This window comes from Sesamum indicum, linkage group LG7, assembly GCF_026168435.1.
Source record: "Sesamum indicum cultivar Baizhima isolate 11 linkage group LG7, ASM2616843v1, whole genome shotgun sequence".
Classification (NCBI taxonomy): domain Eukaryota; kingdom Viridiplantae; phylum Streptophyta; class Magnoliopsida; order Lamiales; family Pedaliaceae; genus Sesamum; species Sesamum indicum.
This window is the reverse complement of record NC_142663.1, coordinates 15645429-15666757: the sequence shown is the minus strand read 5'-3', so window position 1 is coordinate 15666757 and position 21329 is coordinate 15645429. Positions and strand designations below refer to the sequence as shown.

The window sequence follows — 21329 nt, the reverse complement described above, 5'->3', positions numbered from 1 at the left end:
GGGGGGGCAAAATTTTCCGATTCCAACATTTTTATGAGTGGACCTTGCCTCAAGAATTTGATAAGGGGACGTTGCCTCAAAGGATACTTCATGTCTCGGAGTTGGTCTTTCACCAACTTCAAGGGGATGTAAAGTTTCCGGTGCAACATTATTGACGAGGATCTCGATGAAAGTTCCATTTAGGGGGTCCCGGGGCAATAACGACTTTTATCTATATGACAATGCCGATTTTTGCCTCTAGGGTCCTCGTGAAACTTCAAGGATCTCTGTGTCTAAGTTTGTTTCGTTTGTCGGGACTACGACAAGAAAAACTAACTTCCTAACTCAAAATTCGAAGTACAATAATCAAAAGAGGAGAAAGGTATGCCGATGTTCAGGATGAATCTCCCCATTGAGGGGTACTTGCTCATGAGTCAGAGGGGTTACCTCCTGGGATGGTGACTGTTCACGAGGCGAGTCTTGTTCCGCCAACGCCCGATACCTGGTTTGCATACTCAGTGTCGAGATAACGGTTTTCCACAGACGGCGCTAATGATGTGGTCGAGGTTTTTTTGTTAAAAGATAAAATCGGGAATTTTACCTCGGCACAATTGCACACCAGGTGAAATGCAATTTCCGCAAAATGTGTAATTTTCAAGAGAAAAAGTGTCTTGCCAATGAATAGTCACCTGGATTAAAAAATTAGTATTTTGGTATTTATAGGGTGTTGGAAATTATATGGTGTGGTGATGTATATATGTTTAAGATGCGTCTACTACATACCAAATTATTTTTTTACCCTTACAATTTAATATATTTTTTTATTAGTGTACATCATCCTCGTTGGAAATAGAGCACAAAAGAAAGCTTGAAATGGAGAAGAAATTTCTATTCCTTTTCCATCAACTGAATTTGTTTGCGCCAAAAAGTCCGCTGCTTCATTGGTTTCTCTTTCGCACATCAAATAATAGGAAAAATGACGATCTTCATCCACTTGTAATTGCATAAAACGGCTAAAACATGCTCATTATTGATGCGGTGGATGACTGTTACAAATTCTCCATCCCACATTGGTCGGGAGAGACAAAGGATCTTGGGGTGTTTATAGCATCCTTCCTCCTTAATAACCGATTTTCTATATGGCCCCATGATAATAACCATCAAACTGGTCGCAGGCAGTAGAGTCCGAATGACAATTACACAAATACCTTATGTTTGTAAAATTACAAGAACACCTCGAAGTTGTAATTGAAATCTATATCGATATCCTCTCTACAAAGGGCAGAGGTACCTAACATCAGGATTGTCGATGTAAGCAAGAAGTCGCATCATATAAGTGGAAACAATTAATTGCACCTTGCTGAACTCTTCGAACAATCTCTATATCTATATACATTGCGAGTTTGAAGATGTGGTTGTGTGTTAAAAGTGTCATTAGGAAACTGTTTAAATTGATGCGACAAGCCAAAACATGATATACGAAGATATGGCGAGAAGAAACCACGACATGAAGGCAAAAGCAATAGATATCTGAAACATGCCGCATGAAAATTTTGTCTTGACGATGCAGAAATTTGTATCTTTAGTAAAGAGAACCATCACACCAGCAGACGAGCATGCAGCTGCCAGGGACAGAGTAGCAGTAACCTGCAGATGCTTAGATCTTAGTACAAGTCGTTAGAACTTAGAAGAATTATCTAGAAAAGAAGTGGGATAAATTAGACGAATCTCCTAGTAAATTTGGCCGTTTGATGGTTCAAACTATGGTAAAATTATGATAAAATTGTATGCTGTCTGGAAATGGTACAAGAAACTATATCCGATGCCCAAATAGTTTCCACTAAAAATTTCCAGCATACAGTCTGAACTGCAGTACAATACTAGGCCACAGAATTTCATGTAAACAGTCACCTTCTCATTATCTGATTAAATCAATTAAACCTTTCATGTCAAACATCAGGTCCAAAACGCCGTGAGTTTTTGGTGTTTTGGTGTATCCATTAAGACTTTACGGTAGCAAATGTTCTCTCATGTATCAAAGTACCATCTTCTGAAGAAACCATAGACTTTAAAAACTGATACCTTTTAGGCTGTTTCTCTTCTAGTAACCATACAACTCATGTACGTAACTGGTTCTCCTATGAATTAATTCAGTTCACATTTCCAGTTTTGAATTTATATTTTAAGGCCATTAAAATCAACTCAGCAAGTTGTCTTAAACGTCCAGCCAGATGCATCTTTTGGGGGTACAGAAAAGAAAAGCTCTATCCTTTCGACCAAACAATCTAAGATCTCATACCTACGGTTCCTTTACCTCACCTTTTCTAGGCCACCATGCTTCGCTATAAAAATGCCACACAGAATTCTTTAGTGATGCTACTTGCTATGCCTTATATCAAATCAAACACAATGGTTATGAAGCTAAACCCATTTAACAACTGGCGTACTTATTACCTCAGCTGAGCAAGCTTCAATCAAATCTTGGAGTATTGGTAAGTCTAGGTGCCTAGTGGCTAATAATCATTGTAGCTTTACTTTTTTTTTCTCTTTCTTTTTTTGGGTGAGAGAGATCAAAAGTTGAACCAAGCAGAGACAGCATCTCCAATTCTTTGCTCTACAAGTACATTCATTTATGCTAACGGAATGAAGCTTCAAGTGTTTCTTCATACAGAAGGGAGAAGAAGATGAAACTCAACTTACGCACATCGGGTATTGTTGTGCAAGAAGTACGAACCGCCCAATTTCAGCCATTTGTTCCAGTACACAAAACTCGTTTTCTTAATCTTGTTGTGGATATGATATGTTTAGCATGAGTGGAAGAGTGGAGCAAACAAAGTTGAATTAAGAGAGATCTTACCCAATCTCCAACGACAAACAGGCTAACTACAATGTGATTGTACAGGTCCTTGTTGAACCTCAAAGCATGTATGTCAAGGCATGCAAGTCCAAAGCTCCACAAAACTTGAAGCCCCATTGAGGCAATTAAGTAGCTGACAACAGAGAATTGAACTATTGTAAGTAGGAAAGTAATCCAAGCCACACGAGTATTAACATTCTCAGAGGTGAAACAAACCTTGTCAATTAAGAGAGAAAGATAATTGATTTTCGAATCAGCAGCAGTTGACACTAACTCACAGTAAAAGAAAAAAATCATCACGTAAACACTAGCAAAGTAGAATTCCCAAGTCCCAACCCTTTCCAGACAAACTTTCTTTTGTTTGCCCTGTTACATATCTTGTCAACACCTAAAATCAATGGATCAGAGATAATATATCACTCAGTAGAGAGCTAAAAACAACCAGCTCAAAAGATTAAATTTTTTAGCTTAATTCCCACAAGATGCCTAATGATTAGCGTGCAATTTACTAAATAACTAACACCAATACAAAATCAATCTTATTGAAGGGAACCTTTTAAAATGAGGTTAGGGAAGAGTCAACACCGAGATTGGATGAAGACAAACTAGTCCATCCTTTTACTATAACAAGAGCTCCAGTGCGAGGACAATCAACTGCAAGTTAACTATTCTATTTCACATGAATTCCCGTCTCCTCTAATCCCCCTCATCCCTCTCCAAACCCAACCTACCAAACTGTATAGGAATAGAGAAGAGACAAAATGAACAAAATCTAGTCGTCACCGAATTTTAGCGATCACTTGATATGCATTAGAATTAATCACAATCCTTACTCCACAGTACTTTTTTGGTGTCTAAAGTTGTTGATTGATCCTACTTGCACTGAAATTGTAGACTGGACAGTATTTTAAGCATGGACAGACCATGTTGTATGCTAAATACATGGAGAATTATACTATATTCGTGTGTGTATTCAGTGTAGAATTATTTACCAACCTCTAAAAAAAAATCAGTGTAGAATTATTTACCAATAACAGCAAGTTTCCATATTCTATTCTTCTGGAACTTCTCTATTTTACTCCGTTTATAGATATTGATCAATGCGTCTGGGGACCAAGCTAGTACCCCAACCAAATATGACTAGTAAGATCAGAAACTCAGAAACACAATAGCCTTCGATCCCCAATTCTCACATTCAGTAATTTTTCAAGCAGAATAAAAGCGAATTATACCAAGATAAAAGGACAGCTCAAATAATTACCAAAAGGCAGTAGCGGTAGAAAAGCCAGAAGCAGAGGTCATAACCCCAATTGAAGCAGATGCAAAAACACACTGTCCAATTCTTAATATCAGCCCACTCTTTCTCCCTGGACTCCCAAACAACTCCTTCATCATCTCTCTCTCTCTCTCTCTCTCTCTCTCTCTCTCTCTCTCTCTCTCTCTCTCTCTCTCCCTCTCTCTCTCTACATATATATGTATATGTACATTAAATTCTTGTAAAGAATGAATCTTTATGAGATGGGTTGTCCTCCCAAGAAAGATGGGGCAGTGAGATGCTCTTAGATTGTCAAAACATTCCCATCAGATGGAATGAATGGATCCCTTTTCTTTTGTTGACTGTAGAATTAAAGCAAGAACGACGTCTCCACTTTTGCTGACTGTAGAATAAGGGGACAAATCATTCAAAAACTTTTCTGCTTCACGAATAGTATACATATTTGTGTATGTGAACATGGGAGAAACAGATGTTGATTTTGATCTAACTCAGATTTCCCGAGTCATATGTCGTTACCATTAAAACGGTCATCAGCAAATTTTTTCCAAAGTTTACCAACTACCAAGAAATATAAAGAGGAATATTTTATTTGTTAGCAGAATTTTTGGCAAGGTAGTGCGCAGTACTGGGCTTTGCAGTAAATGCACAAGATGCCATTTCCATCTACTAGCATAAAAATAAATATTTTTCTTGAAAAAGAATAAAAGCAAAATGTTTTATGATATCCGTATGAAGTCAATAGTCATCGACTATGTACTTTGTTGGTGTTCATTTTCACTATCTTCATTAGTGTGAAATCAAATACTATAATATGATAATGTATTTTGATGTTTGGAGATTGCATTTAAGATATAAATACAAAAATACAATAGGTGCAAAAATTATTAAATATAGAACAAACACGAACCATCAAAATAAGAATTTCATTTAAATAGGTGGAACGACCAATATCCCCACCTCAAAAATTTTATCATAACCAACTCAATGGACTTTAGTAAACAAGTCCTAAAAATACAAAAACTATATTGCCTCTAAAAAATTCAAAGTTGTTATATATTATCTCTAAACATCAATTCTATCTTACAAATTTGATTATTGATATAATAGGATATAAATTTTTGAATTTTTCTACTTGTTATAATGAACTAATACTTTGACTAGATCAATAATTTTTATTACAATAAAATTGAAAAATAAAGTGTAACTCATATCAAATGTAATAACTAGTCATGATTTAAATTTGTGATCTCAAATTTAATCATAAAATTTCAACCAAAATATAATAATAGAGTAGGAGGCGGAAACATGGTTTACTGCTACGAATTACTAAATTTTATTTTTCAAACCGGCATGATATAAAATGACAATGTTACCCAACAAAAACCCATTGCCCAACTCCTAAAACCCTAAACCCCTCTCCTCTGGTTCACCAAACCCTCTCGCTTCTTCTCTCTTGCAAACACCAAAAATGGCTTTAAACAACGCCTTTCGTAGAGCGGCTTCGAGAGTTGTGCCTTTGGCCATGCGGGTTGCCGCCGGAAGTCAAAGGTACCTACAGAACCATCAAAGCTCTGCCCTTTTCGCCTCCATCAGCTCCCCCACACGAAATGTCCTGCAGAGGTCTTTGCCGTTGTTTTTTCACCACTACTCCACCAGCCCAAGTTCCGATGAGGCACTCCTCCGAGTCATCAAGTCTGAGATTCAGTGTGCCGTGGAGTCTCAGGATGAGGAAGAGGTTCTTTTAATTTTTTGTTTACATTGTCAAGTATTATGGTTGTGGTCCTTGTGCAAGTGACAAGGAAATCTAGTTAGATTTTCAGTTATTCTTGGCGAAACGGGTTTTCTATTTATTATTTTTCAAAATGGAACTTTTTCTAGAATAAGCTCAACCCCCCCAGCCCCCAAGCAAATTGGGTTCTCGGGTGTGTACAAGATTTATTTTCGAACATATCTTCGCGTTTATTCAGGATCTTTTTAACGCTTATTGGTGTTAAGATAACGTTTTCCTGGAGGGATTAATTGGATAGGAGGATTTAAAGTTGAATTGCGTGCAAGTATCCAGATTTCTAGTGATCATGTGGGAAATCCATTGGGGAATTCAATTTCGTATTGGCTGGCGGGTATCTTTAGAATTTCGTTGCTTTATTCACTAGTTTTATCACATTGAAGGGTCTCTACATTATTTTCAGTTCTAGGAAATCTATTATTGGTAACGGAAAATATTCTTATGCCGGTATTCTTGCTCTGAAGAAGTCCTGACCAGATGGGAATTACTTAGCTATAGTTTTTATGTTTTGTGTTCCTTCAAGTTTTAAAGACAGAATTGGTGAAATGCTGGGCTGATGGAGATAGAGTATAAGGTTACCAAGAAACGACTTAAGTATAAAAAGCTATTCACATAATAAAGTCTCTCACTAAGGTGCCCTGAACTTAAAAGAAGGCTATTTCACCAAAGCGCGTAACCTTTTCTCTTGACATTAAGTCTCTGAAAGTTGAGTTTTGGCTTCATCGAAACGACTGAACTTTGATGAGCTATGCATGGCGGTCTGTATTTTCAGATGTATTTGATAACAAAAAACTTGTTTGTGTTTTGTCAAATTTGTGGCTTAATGTTACAAACTATATTGTTTTCTTTCCATTATTTGTATATAGGCGGAGGAAGTCCCACAGGGCTTCCCCTTTAAAATTGAAGATCATCCTGGACAGCAGACTATAACACTAACCAGGGAATATCAAGGTGAAACCATAACTGTTGAAGTTCACATGCCTGACCTCATTACTGGTGAGGAGAATGACCATGATGATGATGATGATGATGATGAACAGGAGGAAAGGGGCAACCAATCTAGTATTCCCCTGGTTGTTAGAGTCTCCAAGAAGAGTGGACCCTATCTAGAGTTTGGTTGTACTGCTTATCCTGATGAGGTTGCCATTGATAGCTTGGCTGTCAAGGAAACCGACAACTCAGAAGATCAAATAGCATATGAAGGACCTGATTTTGCGTACGTTTTTATTTAATATAGCGCCTCTAGATACTTTTTTTTCTGATTGTTGGATGTTTGCTGATTAATCCTCTGTTTTCTGTGTCCCTCATATATCCCAGGGATCTGGATGAGAATCTGCAGAAGGCTTTTCACAAGTATTTGGAGTTAAGAGGAATCAAGCCAAGTACAACGAATTTTTTGCATGGGTACATGGTTGACAAAGACAGCAGAGAATACATAACATGGTTGAAGAACCTCCAGAAGTTTGTTCAGGCGTGAGCGTCAGAGATTGGTAGTTTGGTGGGATTTTTTTATGACCGGGACGACGAATACATGATCTGCTCCATCTGATTCTGCACTAGTATAATTTAGATTAGCTATTGATAAATCATGAAACCATTAAAATTTTGAACTTTGATGAGCCAGAAGTGCCGTCATGTTACTAATGTCTTTGTAATGTTGATTGCATGGTGAGTAGAAAATTGCAATAATCCATCATCGATGGTTAAAGCTTTATTTTCAAATTAGGAGCTGTTGAACGCTTCTGCTAACTTCATTTCATTTTATCGTGTAGTGTAGCATAAAACTTCATCCATATCAATCTTTTGTCTCCGTATTCTCCCAGTTAACTTTTATAATTATTTGAATGGTTGATGTGATACGAAAGAAATTTGAGTGGGGGAAGCAGACAACTTATTGTAAGCTCACAAGCAAGAATCAATATGGGTGGTCACTGTAGCGGATAGGGAAATGGCACTGCGCAGATTCAATTGTTCACTCCTGTATTTCATGTTTCCAGGTGGGCACTGGGCTGGGCATAAAGCTTATTGCACTATACTAGAAACTAGAGGGGAGCAATGAACTCAGACTCCTAAAGGCAGGCATAGCGCAAAACTGCATTTTTGAAACGAATGAAGCAACCCACATCAACCCAAAAATTGGTACGATCGATTATTCCTCACAAGATTCACATGCTTTTCTAGCTTCATGTGAAGAAATCAATTAATAGATCAACAATAAACTCTCGTCTACTTGAAGCTCCTCCACAAGTCAACCGACTCAATACTCTCGAAGATCCTCCACAAGTCGACTGACTCATACTTTTGATCAAGACTAAGCATTGACAGATAGAGCAGATTTAGACTTTCTATTCTTTGGGCTCGATATTAAGTCAATTTAACCAATATCATAATCACAAGATCATTGGAGTTTCAATTGAAATCCCATCGTCCAAGAATCTGGTCCACGAAGTTTTGCATGAGCACATACATCTCCCCGATTGATGCCATATATTCAAATGGATACCTGCACCCAACTTATTTATGCATACATTATTCATCCTGCAAGTTCTTACTCCCACAAAATTTGAGATGTTGACGTACTTTTGCTAGCAAAAAGTTAAATATTACAACAATAATACATTATGAGGGAGTCGGACCAGGTAGACACCGTTTTCTTCTATTCATTATATTTTAGATCATCTATCCCTAACACTAAATTTGGTATACCAGATGATCAATACAGATGTTGAATACTTGATTGCTTGCTGTCAGGCCTGCAGACTCATGTCTTTATGGGTGTACACTATGCCTTTATCGCCATTTACCACTTGTCCACTTCCTCTTGCAATCCTGCATCATTTTGGGATGCGTCAAAGTTTAGGTTTAAGCAAAGACTTACGAGGTAGTCGTCATATTGTAAGAGAAGCATTTATCTCAACATATATTTTAAGAGTTGTACTAGAAAAGTATGTGGAAGAAAGATAATTGTTAGATCAGTTTAGAAAAAAGATCTTTTCAGAGATGTACCATCTGGTCGTAAGCAATCCTTCAACACCTACAGGACCACGGGCATGAATGCGACTTGTACTAATGCCAACCTACTCAGCGAACAAATGCATTAAAATAAGACTGAGTTGCCAAAAACTGAAACTCATCAGACAATGCTTTCTACCATACCTCTGCACCTAATCCGAAACGGAAGCCATCACTGAATCTTGTACTTGCATTGTGAAACACAGCAGCACTGAATATGTCAAACACTTGATGTTAAGTCATTAAGGCGGGTAAAATCTTAGTGGTAGATTAGTTGGTTTTTCAGTTTTTGTTTCAAATCCCATTTTGCAAATTGCAATGTAACAAAGTTAATCATCTTTTAGATATTGTTACAAACCCAATTGTGCAATGTCATAAGGCAGACCACTAATATCACCAAAAGACAAAACACCTGTCAGTTTGACGTAAAAAGAGTTCCGCAACTTCATGATCCTCGGTCACAATGCAATCTGTATGAGCACTGCAGTTAAGAGAGAATGTATTGTTTTATGGGGATGAATCTTATAATAGCAAGAATGGCGCCAAGATTTATACACATAATGAAGAATGACCATCAACTGCAAAGACAAAGAAAAACATACCTTCCGTTCTGATGTATATGATCAATGGCAGCATTTACATCATCAACAATTTCAATAGTGCAAGCAAGAGAACTATATTCATGGTGCAATGAACGAGCCTCTGGAATATTCAGTAAAGAGCTCGCTCGAGGTCCACCAAATATTTCGACACCTAAAATGTAAGCATACCATTATAGCAGTATTGCAAAGTTAGGATTCTTTTAATGGCCTATATAATGGCTTAAAGATCCATTTTTTATTTGGATGCTTGATATTTAGTCAAAGCAATGCCCAAGAGTCATATATTCTTCATATATAATATGTCGACCAACACGGCAACACTGTTTGAAAAATTATGTATCACCAGGTGATTACTCATGCAAATAGGATGCAGAAATGATACAACAAAGAAGAATGGGAAGATGGACCAAAGTTACAAGTGCGACTTAATGTTATTTCTCAAATGACCTGTCAGTGCAGATATATCATATATTAGGAGACAAAAAACACTCAGACTGACTCAATCATATTGCCTAACGATAAATAGGGGGTTCTTAGGATGACGGGAGGGGATTCCTAAAGACACCCAACCTTTGATTTGAAGTTCCACAATAAGTTCGTTGAGGATGCCATCCTGCAGCAAGTCCTTGTGAACAAGCAGCGTTTCCTTGAGAATAAAACAGAGCAAACAATTTTAGGGGTCTATCATATATACTGAAATTGTTTGAGGATAAAAAGTTATTCCATGAAATTGAACATACCATAGCATTGCAGGCAGCAGGATAATCTGTTTTTGCATCCAGAACAATCTGCTTTGCCATATCCCTATTAGCGGACTTATCTACATAAACATGACAGATTCCATCTGGGAAGAAAAGAACACAGCTTTTAAATCTCAAGTATCTGGGTTGATTACTAGATCAACAATAGAACAGATGCAATTTATTCATAGCCATCTAAAGTAAAAAATATATCTTACCAGCATGGCCCAGAACAGGAATCTTTGTTGAAGTCTTAATTTGACTAACAAGTTTGTTGCTGCCTCTTGGGATCACAAGATCAATAACGTCATCCAACTTTGGCACAAACATAAAATCTCAGTTTCAATTCATTCATATGGGTTTATCATCATTAAACTAAATTTTGCATGGTGAAATACAATCTTAATTCAACCCACCTTGAGCAATTCAGGGATCTCCTCTCTGGAAGTCACCAGCCCAATAAGTCGTTCTCCAACACTTTTCGGGATGGCTGAAGTAATTACCTAACAACGAGAAGTGGTAAGCTTAAAAAACAGAGCAAATCTGATATGCTATGCTAGGACAACAATATTAGGTAAGAAGAACAAAGAAACTATATTTTTCAATTGATTAAACCTTATGAAGGATTGCATTGGACCGTCTAGCTTCCTTTCCCCCTTTTAACAGAAGTCCATTTCCACTGCGTATAGCTAATGAAGCTATCTGTCAAAATCAAAGGCAGACTATGAAATCATAAGAATGATCACAAAAATGATTTGTCAATACCTTGTATCAGATACAGCCACTAGCATGTAATATTCAGAGGGTAACATTATGCAGATCAAATACAGCCTCTGGCTAAACAATGGAACTTAGAAAGGCACTTCAATATTGTTGAAAGGAATATGAGAAATGGAAAAAAAAAAGGGGGATATTTTAGGTCTTTAAATATGAGTAAAGAAAGCATGAGTGAGAGTGAGTGAGAATGAGAATGACAGTGACAGTGAGAGAGAGAGAGAGAGAGAGAGAGAGAGAGAGAGAGATTGCTCAAGAAATGGGTTGAAGAAAGTACCTCAAGCGAACGTTAATAGATAGAAAGGAGAAGAAAAAATAAAAGAAGAATAAGTTTCCACTGTTTAGAACCATAAGCTGATATTCACAGAAGTTGAACAGATTTCTTTAACGACAGTACTGTTTATTCCCCAAAACCCAATTCAATCTATATGCAGAAGTCACCCCTAACAAAGTCGTTGATATAGTTTACCTGAACTAGTGCATCAGGCCGAGACTCAAAAATGATCAAAAGAACACCCAAGGGAGAAGATGTCTTCTCCAACACAAGTCCTTCTGAAAGCTGCAGTAAAAATTTTCAAAATATCACCGACCTTAACATGACTTATTTCTAAAATATTCAAATCAGATATATATAAATATCATGCATTGTATGCTTTAATAATGATTGGACAAGGTTTCAAGCTTGAGCTCCCATGGGGTCTCAAGTTATGTTTGAAAATACTAAGATGGAAGTAAACTTTTTCACATTTGTACTTGAGCTTCCTCATATGGAGTGTGAGCCTCAATACAGGGGATAGTTGTGCTTGATCCTATATTAAGGCACTTCAACTCGAGCAAGAGTCCCCACGAATTAACAGAAACTCTGTTGCAAGCTTTTTGACTGAAACATTTAGAACAAGGTGCACACAGCTTAAAATTAGTCCTTAATCAATTATCTAGGAAAACCCAATGTTTAACTGGTGTATCTGCAAGGGGGATCACATAATAAGTCCCTCAATTTTGAAATAGGTTTTTCTTTCCTACCATCAACTCCTTATTCACATAAGCTGTAATTCACATGAAAAGACTTGTAACCAAGGAAAGATCCTTATACTGTGATTTCTTACCTCTGTTCTCTTTAAAACGCGACCAACAGGCTCCTCCATGTTTGCAAGCACGCGAATAGCATTTGAGAGACTTGAAATCTGTAACAAATATAAACTTTTAGAGAGAGAAAGGAGCTTATGGTCCTTTAATCTGTGCCAAATTTTCTCTTGGAAAGACAACACATTCTTCCATAGCAGTGTCTTACCTTACCAGGCTTCAAGGCCAGCCTGGATACCAAAGATTTTTCATATCCAGCTTGCTGTGCGTCGGCAACATCAGCTTCATTTTCTGCAATTATCAGCTTCTCATTCGCTTCCAAAGCATCGGCTACATCAAGCAAAATTTTACTCCTATCATGTGATGATAGAGCCTGCAAGGCAAAACTCGTCAGTTGCATTTGGTTCTTTTTCAGCAAATATAACAAAAGAGTTCCCATTCAATATTGCCTACCTGCAGCCGTCTTGAACTTTCTCTGGCTGCTATTGCCATTTCACGTGCACCAACTTCCCCTTGTGGGACCCACTTATTAGCATCACGATGAAACAGTGTTCCGATACGCTTACCGTTTAGGACTTTTAGAATGTTGTCAACAGCAAAACCACTTCAACCACAATGGGGGTGGGGTGAGGGGGAGAGAGTGAGGTAAAATCCATTAAAGATGAAGCAGAAGAAACATAACCTAGTCACAATATGCAAAAGCAAACAGATAACATTAGATGAGTCATTTGTGATCCATCAAATGAACAAGATGCTTGCTCCTGGGATAAGGTTAAAAAATAACCATGGAAATACCAAAACTCAGGTTAAGAATGAAATGCTCGTATATTCAAACACCACATTAATATAAATCATGAGCTGAATGGCATAACAGAAGATTTTCAACACTTCCAAAAGCTCGGAATATATACATGGAATGCATATCTTCTTTTCTGCAGCATATAGCAAGGGCAACCTTACACTTCCAAAAGCTATCATTTGTATTGAAGACAATTCAGAGATATGAATGTTTTGATATGTGCATAGTGTCATTTAAAACTTTCTTGATAACTCATGCTTTTTTAATGTAACACGGTAATCTTACCTCACAAAAGCTTATTTGCAAACCTTTTTTTGGGGATTGCCATTCCATTGGAAAGATAAAAGGAAAAAGAAGGTTTAGTGGAAAACAGCAAATTCTTCAGATTTGCGCACCCCTATCTCCAAAATCCTAGGGGATTAAATCTCGCTCTTCCTTTCATGGTGTTTTTCTCTTATTCCTATAGTTCTGTTACTGAAACCTCTGTCGTAGTTCCCCGCTTAATAGGCACCACATGGAACTCAAGAGAGCCATTTTACAATAATGGAGTTATTGGTGTTGCACCTTTTCTTAGCTGGAATGTCTTATGATAGAATATTCCGTCAAACTGTAGACCTTCCCGATAAAATAGATTAAATTTATTAGTTTCAGAATGAACTATCAAACTTACTATTATCAGAATAAACTACTTACAGGAAATAATAGTTAAAGGGCAATCAAAATTTAGTGTCCTCCTTTGGCATGTTGCAGCTGGGGCTAGGAATTAATGAATCTTTATTGTCACATGTATATTGCTTGCACAGAGTGAATTGATTTCTATTACCATCTTGTGATGCTTTGAAGTTAATCTTTTCACGTTTACAGAACCACCTTGAAATTCGTGCGGATGTTAAGTGTTTGAAAGACGTGCAAATCTGTGATCTAGCTTTGGAGATGGTCTAGCACTCCCCTGGCAGGAATGCATCTTATCACAACAGAACTGATATTTTCTAAGTTCCTCCCAGTAAAATTTTATCTCGGGTAATGCAAGATCAGGACAGTCCATATCACCTTCTTTAATGCTGTCATGGTGAATTTCTTCCGCTTCTTGTTGTCCTCAATCTCTTAATCATATTACATAGCTTTCAATCATATTACATACCACAAGTTCTTCAGTTCCAAGAAGTTTCTTACAATGAGTTCCACTTAGGTTTTGCATAACTACAAATACACCCTCCCTAATTTTAACGTCGTCTAAGCACTAGCACAATCCGTTAGTTTCTGTTAGGTTTTTATCCATCTTTTGTAGTGAGGCGTCTAAAATGTCCTTGTGGACTATAAATTATAATTTTACTTATTTCTTAAATTTTCTATTTTTTTTTTGGGACCAAGTGCGTAAATTTTTACAGTTTTTAAAAAATTACCATCACCCTGTCCAACTGTTTTACAAATTTTTGAATTGCTTTCCAAAAAAAAAATACAACAAGAGCAATGACAACTTCAAACATCCTCCCAAGGATTACGTAATTTCATCAAATAGGGGGTGTATTTGTAATTTTTCAAATAACAAGGGATATTCGTAATTATGTCAAACCCCATGGGAGCTCGTTGTAATATACCCAAAAATATTTTGTTGATTTGAAAGAAGCATGAATTGATGCATCAACACATTAATCAGGATTGCACTTTTACATTTATGATTCAAGAAGCAAGTTTGATCGATTAATTCGACATTTTCTTTAAAAATTGCAGTTTACCTGGTGATAACAACAGGGATGCCAGCATAAGCAGCATAAACCGCAGCTTTTACTTTGGCAGTCATACCGCCTCTTCCCACTCTTGACTTGTCACCGAAAGTTATCAGTCCCTCGTGTCTTTCCTTGATGTATGTATGAATTAGTTCAGAATGTGGATCGCTTGGTGGGCCACTATAAAGACCATCTACATCACTCAATAGAACAAGAAGGTCAGCTTTTAGCTCCAGTGCTAGTAGAGCTGCTAAACTGTCATTGTCCCAAAATATTCCAGAAGAGTCCTACAAAAAGGCAAAATAATAGTGTTGGATGAGAATGTGCTTCTGTTTAATCAGGATATCACAATCAAAGGTATCAGTAACAGACTAGTGACAGTTTACAAGCTGGAATAAGATGAAAATTAGGTCATACACCAAAACCACCCCCTCCACCCAGTGCGGTGGAACTCAACAACAAAAAAGATATGCCCCACCTTGAAACAAAGAGAAGCGGAAAGATCATTTAACACTTCTACATAAAGTTCACCACAAACAAACATACTCAGACAGACAGACAGGGAGCAGGGAAGCATAGACTTGAAAGTGGCCAAGTTGTGCGAAACATCATAACTATATGCTGTGCAAGGGCAAAACAACACTACAGACAACACTTCTACAAAAACTGTTTCAAGCAGCCACTAAACTGAACATCTTGTGAAAGCAACAAATCCAGGGAGAGAATACATAAAAACACTTACCTCATAAGGAGCTTTCCTGGTACTCACTGCATCGTTTTCGTTAAATATAGGAACAACTTTCAAAGACAACAAAGACATAACAGTCTCATTCAGCTGTTTTCTAAAAGCTGGATCTCTGAAATCATTGTCAGTAACTAGAAGTTGTGCAGATGTCACATCCAACTGCACAAGAAAAAGGAAAATCAGCAAGATTAACATACATGTGCATAGAATAGTATAATCATCAGAACAAGATATAAAAATACCACGAGGAGAAGCAAATAGCACTCCTCTAGTTAAAAGAGAGATAAGTAGTCTCAAATCGGAATAAGGCCATAAATTATGATTTTCACCTGGCTGAACAAAGTATCATACAGAGCCATAAGTCCATTTTGTCCAACAGCAGCACAAGCTTTTCCATCCAGTTCCACCTGAGGTTTTTGGAGGTCAGCAAAGCTGCAAAGTCCAAAGGCAACAAAAAATATTAATGATAAATGGAAGAAAAGTTAAGCATTATGCACTGGAGTTTCAAAGTGCTTTCATGACAATGCCTTTTTTGGGAAATCACAAACTAGGTAGCGTAAAATTTAGCTTCAAAGTCAACTAGACATTTCACCAATTCTTCTGCTAATTCCTGTTAAGTTGGTAAAACTTTAACAATTGTCCAGTTAAAAGAATACAAGTAATTAGGTTTCATAATAATATTTCATTACTAGTTAAATTTAGTTATTCTATCCTTAATGAATTTAATAGTTTAGATATTTAATTACATGTGAACATGTGATCCCTTCGCATGGCTCAGCTATAAACGAAAGCTAGCCATATGGACTTTACTCTGAGTACCATTTAAAATTGTATTAGTATTTGCAAAACTAGAGGAATATTATATGTTAAAGTGAAGGGTTATATATACGTACAAAAAAATGGCCTTTTCTTGCTACAAACTTGAGTAAATTTTTTCTTGAAATTGTTCATTGATAAACGAAAATGAATATGATATTCTGCTATCTACACGGTTTGGGTGGGCCTTAGAAACTCCATGGAGCTAAATGCTACAATGCCTGGTATTCGTTATGAACTTAAATTGGGAGTAACCTCTACAGAGTCCATATGAGTATCCAAAAGGTCCCATGATCCCATCTATCTTGATAGCAGTTCATTCAGTATAAAATAACATATTAAGACAAATGTTAATTCGGGAATATAGAGGCAAAGATTCCATAATTTTCCTCAAATCTCGGCAAAACTAAATCCAAGACAGCAGGGGAATGCAAAAACCTGCTGTTGATCAATTTTCTGTATCTCAGTCGTTGACGGCCAACACCAACAGCACCTGATGTCACTAAAATAACCTCATATCCCTGGTAATTCAGCTCATGAATCTGCATTTCAGTAGTTGTCATCAGTGTAAGCATTAAAGATGTTTGTGGATATATTAACAATACATTGAAAATATAGGGTATAATCCTTAAAGTAACCTGCTCACAAAGCGCCCCTAATCTTCCAAGAGCTAACCTCCCATCAGCTCGAGTGACAACAGCAGTTCCAACCTTGATTTACAAAGATGAAGCAAAATAACAGGCCAAACTAAATGAGCAAAAAGAAAGTTGACTGCATGAGAAATTCTTTGTATTCATGCCACGATAAAAGTTCATAATCCCACGATTTTTAAACCAACACAAATATAAAGGAAAATATTTTAAATAGAAAGCAGCTGATTTATTTTAACGTAACGCATTCCCTTGTCACAAACCTACTGCTTCAATAGTTAATCACATCATCAATTTATTTAGCTCTTGAAAATCCTTCAACTCAAGGATCCCTGATTGCATACTTCCTAAAATTGGTTAGCATTCAACTGAAGATTGGATAGAAGTATCAATGAGTAACTAATATTTGCATGTACCAAAGAGCATTTACATAAAACTGAACAAGTTTAAAGTAAAAATTCTAATATACAAAATGACATCAAATTCTTTCACCACAACTTATCTAAAACAAGCTTTGAAGATAGAGTTCAAAGCAACCATGAATATGATCAATCACATAAAATTTGAATATAATATACTCAAATTTCTAAGCAAAGTTGTTCCTGCTACTATGCCAATAGTCTTGAGCATTGTAAAAAAATGTGTTGTAGAACCATTTGATCAATCTCTATGTGCACTACAAGCCAACTAGATTTTCCAATAGGCTGCAGATGCATCTTAGTGTTTGCACTGACCGTAGCAAACTTACCCTGTTGGATGTATCACCAAAGATCCGGGTTGGCCCCTTGACACCACCTTCCCTCTGATTTGATTTTTTGACAGAGGCATCCCCCTTGTAACTATTCAAAGATTCTAACGTAATTTTATTAAAAGACCAAAACACCAGTACCTCCACTTTTATAAATGAGAAATGCATAATATCCAATTGGTATTATTATTTTAAAGGATTAAGTAAGACCATATTTTAAACTTAAGTTATCTTGAACATCGTAAGAGATATATAATATAATATAATATGTGTATTAAAAAAGAAAAGAAAAGAAGAAGAACAATAATTTCTACAATCTCTCTATTGTTCAACATGTTAGAATTTTATAATTTGAGCATTTTCTTTTCATTTTCTAAGGGTTAATTACAACAAGACCCCTTTTAGTATAGCTTAATAATACTTTATCCTCCCGAGCTTTGAAGATTACACTTGGGCCATCTTCAAAGTTTCACCTTTTCTTATCACATTTCTCTATTAGGATTTTAGACGAAAACACTCATCTCAACAAGCAATTTAAATGAACTTTCAAATTTGTTTCTCTCACTTAATGGCCTTATATTTCACTGACAAAATATACTTGGCAACGTTTTCAAACTTATAGGAGTATGAATTTAATATATATCTAGTTAGCAATGAAAAATGAAAAAGATAGCCATTTTCTTCTTTTTTGGGGTTTATCTTTTATGTTTTTATGTATAAAGTAAGGCTACGACCATTTTGTAATATTTCACAAAAAAAAATGTCTTGTCCAAACACTTCTTTTAATATTGTGTAATTGAAATATAATAAGAGATATTTACAAAAGAAATGCAGAAAAATAATTGATGGTGATGATTCTAAAATGACGGCAAACCCTAAAATGCTTTACAAGTTATTAGCAACAATCTACTAGTGATTTTAACACCATGCTGACTTACAAAAGATCACTCAAGTAATGTACTTAATATAGTAATCATGATAGGAGCTAATTAATTAATTGTCTCAATTCATCCCTACATTAAAAAAAAAAAAAAAAGTAGAAGAAGAAAGAAAGAAATGAAAAGAAAAACAATATAAATTATTCTTACTTTATGAAGATATATTTTTAAAATTATTAATGTTATATATATATCCATCACCATTACAAAACATCATAATACAGCCTATTATTGACAATATTATAGACTCTCTCTTAGAATAGTAAAAACCTTAGGCAAACACCATTTAGCATTACACAACTAAATTACATAATAAATTAGTTAAAATACACTACCAAAAATATACAGGTTAATTGTAAGCACATTTGAAGAACACGATCATAATGAAAAAAATAAATCCTAGAATACGTGCATTCTACTCATCTGTCTTAAAAGTATAAAAGTTATTCTAATCAAATCTTCAAAGCTCTAGTTCAAAGTATTGGAAAAAAAGAAAAAAGACTTAAGGATATCCCTTCAACTATATAAACATGATAAATTTTGATTAAGGGAAAAATGAAAAATTCACCATTTCCATAAGATTTAGTTATAATTTTCAAATTTGATTGAGTAAAATGTAATTACACTATCTTAAAGGGGATCTAGATATATTTAATCCTTTATTTAATAATAATAATAAATTGCATTTAAATCTTGAAATTCAGTTTAGGTTGTTGAGGGTTTTTTTAAACAAAGAAAAAAAAAGACTAAGGTTAGGGATGTTCCGGAATTACAATAAAATGATATAGTAATCTTTGAGCAAAATGTAATGGACCAGAGGTTTTTGCCAAAAACACAAACTACGGGAGACGTGATACCAAACGGCCAAACCTCAAGGAGGAGGATGCAAATATTCCAAAGATTCTACCAAACAGTGAATGAACTGAAAATGTAATTGCGATAGAAATCATTTTTCAACATTGCACAGTTCATCAATGAGAGCGCCCTCAACTATTGCAAATTCATAAAACCCAACAACTCCAATGAATCAACACACTATAATCAAATGAAACGAATAAAAGCCCAATTTACATCACAAAAATTCATCGAATACAATAAATTAAACAAAGTATGAACTCAACGACCTTGATGACGACACGCTTAACATCTTTCACAAATGCACGAGTTGAATCCGTAGCCTCCATTTCCAATCTGCAAAGAACTGAACTTCTCTGGCTGTCCTGTCCGCAGAATACAAGTTGAATGACAATGTACGAAATGAGACTTGAGAGTTTGTGGGAAGCTCAACTCATTGAGACACGTCAATGACAGCCTTCGTATTTATAGGGTTTTGCCCATGACGGCTATCTACAGTGTAATTAACCATATTATAAATGGAATTATTATCATTATTGTTATATAATAATAAATGTAGTTTTTCAGTTTATGTCTATGTTCATTTTTATTTGCCATAATGAATGCCAATTAATAAATCATATTGCATTCATTAATTTCTTATTAACAAATTAATAACATATTTAAAGAAACTAACAATTTTGATTGTTATATTGAAACTTTTAATCAGCATTTTTTATAATTTTATAATTAATTACCTCTATATCGAATTATTTTTTGTCAAATTGTTATTTCACCCTCTTGTGTTTTCTCAAATTAACTAAAAATCTTCATTATTTTAAAAATAAATCAAAAGGCTCTTGTGATTTCAAAATCCTTCTGTTAGATAATAACGGGAGGTGTAATTCACAAGTCCTCAATGGATTGATTTTTGACAGGTTTTGACTCCCTTCCAAATTGAAAATGAATAATATACCCTTGTTGACTTATAAAATCAAACACATTTATTTATTTTTTTATTAAATTCTTTTTTATGATTTTCTTTTTTATTCTTTAAATAATTTTAAACTTAATAAATTTATTGAAATTAAAATACAAAAAATATATAAACAATTTTAATATTTTTAATTTAAATTAAAAGTTCAATAAAATATCACAAAAAGATTATATACAAATTTAAATTAAAAGTTCAATAAAATATCACAAAAAGATTATATACAATGTTAATTATTTATAATAATTATATATTATTAAATAAATTAAATTATTATTTAATGTAAATTTAAAATGAATTTTTATATTTTTTTGAATTATTTTTTAAGTTTAGAAAATCTTTCAAAAATTAACTTAAAATTTAAAATTAAAAAAAATAATGGACAACAACGGTGGCGATCGCCACCACGATCTCCCAGATTGGTCATCGTCGCCCCCCTCTGAGATGCTGATGGGTGTAGCCGGGGGAGGGGGTTTGTTGGGGTGAGCGATGGGGGAAGGGGGGTTGTGGAGGGTGGGACTGAGCATGGGGAAGAAGGGGGTTTAATTTTATTATTTTTTTTAAAATAATAAATTTATATATATATCTGTAATATATATTTAAAATTGATTGAATCTAGACCAGTAATTTTTTATAAATCTAACAGTTGAGATGAATAAACTAGATCTAACGGCTTTTATTCTAACGATTATTAAAATAAAAAGATAAAATATAATAGCAAGGGCAAAACAATTATTTAATAAAAAGATTAACGTCGTTACGTGATCTTAACGGAGAGGGCAAGTAAGTTATGTTTAGAAAAACAAAGTGGGTATTTTGCTTATTTTTAAAATATAAGGGAGCTTTTAACTGAATTTTCAAAATACGGGAGAGTTTTATGCAATTTAGCCATTATTTTTGTGTTATAGGTATTAAAAATTAGAACAAAACATTTAATCAATTAACATAAAAGTATTATATTAAATCATA

The 21329-nt window shown here is 35.1% G+C and overlaps 3 protein-coding genes across 4 annotated transcripts; 1 reads left to right on the top strand and 2 right to left on the bottom strand.

The window, feature by feature from the left end:
* Positions 1-979: 979 nt before the first annotated feature.
* On the bottom strand, positions 980-4653 carry LOC105167127 (CASP-like protein 5B1). Its single transcript, XM_011086710.3, has 3 exons — positions 4098-4653; positions 2837-2969; positions 980-1626 (listed from the first exon to the last, which is right to left on the bottom strand). Exons 1-3 carry the CDS (start codon positions 4229-4231, stop codon positions 1426-1428), a joined length of 468 nt encoding a protein of 155 aa, XP_011085012.1. The 5' UTR covers positions 4232-4653; the 3' UTR covers positions 980-1425.
* Positions 4654-5486: 833 nt separating this feature from the next.
* Positions 5487-7620, top strand: LOC105167126 (Mitochondrial glycoprotein family protein). The gene is made up of 3 exons (XM_011086709.3): positions 5487-5847; positions 6765-7114; positions 7216-7620. Exons 1-3 carry the CDS (start codon positions 5581-5583, stop codon positions 7373-7375), a joined length of 777 nt encoding a protein of 258 aa, XP_011085011.1. The 5' UTR covers positions 5487-5580; the 3' UTR covers positions 7376-7620.
* Positions 7621-8375: 755 nt separating this feature from the next.
* Positions 8376-19867, bottom strand: LOC105167125 (delta-1-pyrroline-5-carboxylate synthase). 2 transcript variants are annotated; one of them, XM_088882507.1, is made up of 21 exons: positions 19657-19865; positions 17595-17685; positions 16835-16906; positions 16635-16738; positions 15710-15812; positions 15378-15539; positions 14645-14922; positions 12563-12713; positions 12318-12482; positions 12133-12210; positions 11496-11585; positions 10868-10954; positions 10669-10755; positions 10471-10567; positions 10253-10356; positions 10083-10158; positions 9513-9663; positions 9323-9391; positions 9055-9121; positions 8905-8975; positions 8376-8727 (listed from the first exon to the last, which is right to left on the bottom strand). In XM_088882507.1, the coding sequence occupies exons 1-21, from the start codon at positions 19677-19679 to the stop codon at positions 8646-8648; spliced, it is 2208 nt and encodes a 735-aa protein (XP_088738633.1). In that variant the 5' UTR covers positions 19680-19865; the 3' UTR covers positions 8376-8645. The 2 variants fall into 2 exon arrangements, with proteins under 2 accessions (XP_088738633.1, XP_011085010.1); XM_011086708.3 differs by lacking the exon at positions 17595-17685 and having other exon boundaries at positions 19657-19867.
* Between the last annotated feature and the right edge of the window lie 1462 nt (positions 19868-21329).

Bases quoted from the DNA above. Each gene is read 5' to 3' on its own strand.
- LOC105167127 (XM_011086710.3), bottom strand. From the start codon at position 4,231: ATGATGAAGGAGTTGTTTGGGAGTCCAGGGAGAAAGAGTGGGCTGATA. The intron at 2,970-4,097 runs GTAATTATTTGA...CTCTGTTGTCAG, and splicing joins TCTACCGCTACTGCCTTTTG to CTACTTAATTGCCTCAATGG. The intron at 1,627-2,836 runs GTAAGATCTCTC...AAGCATCTGCAG, and splicing joins TGTTTGTCGTTGGAGATTGG to GTTACTGCTACTCTGTCCCT.
- LOC105167125 (XM_088882507.1), bottom strand. From the start codon at position 19,679: ATGTTAAGCGTGTCGTCATCAAG. The intron at 17,686-19,656 runs GTCGTTGAGTTC...ATCTTTGAATAG, and splicing joins TTAAGCGTGTCGTCATCAAG to TTACAAGGGGGATGCCTCTG. The intron at 8,976-9,054 runs GTATGGTAGAAA...TTCGCTGAGTAG, and splicing joins GTTTCGGATTAGGTGCAGAG to GTTGGCATTAGTACAAGTCG.
- LOC105167126 (XM_011086709.3), top strand. From the start codon at position 5,581: ATGGCTTTAAACAACGCCTTTCGTAGAGCGGCTTCGAGAGTTGTGCCT. The intron at 5,848-6,764 runs GTTCTTTTAATT...ATTTGTATATAG, and splicing joins AGTCTCAGGATGAGGAAGAG to GCGGAGGAAGTCCCACAGGG. The intron at 7,115-7,215 runs GTACGTTTTTAT...CATATATCCCAG, and splicing joins TATGAAGGACCTGATTTTGC to GGATCTGGATGAGAATCTGC.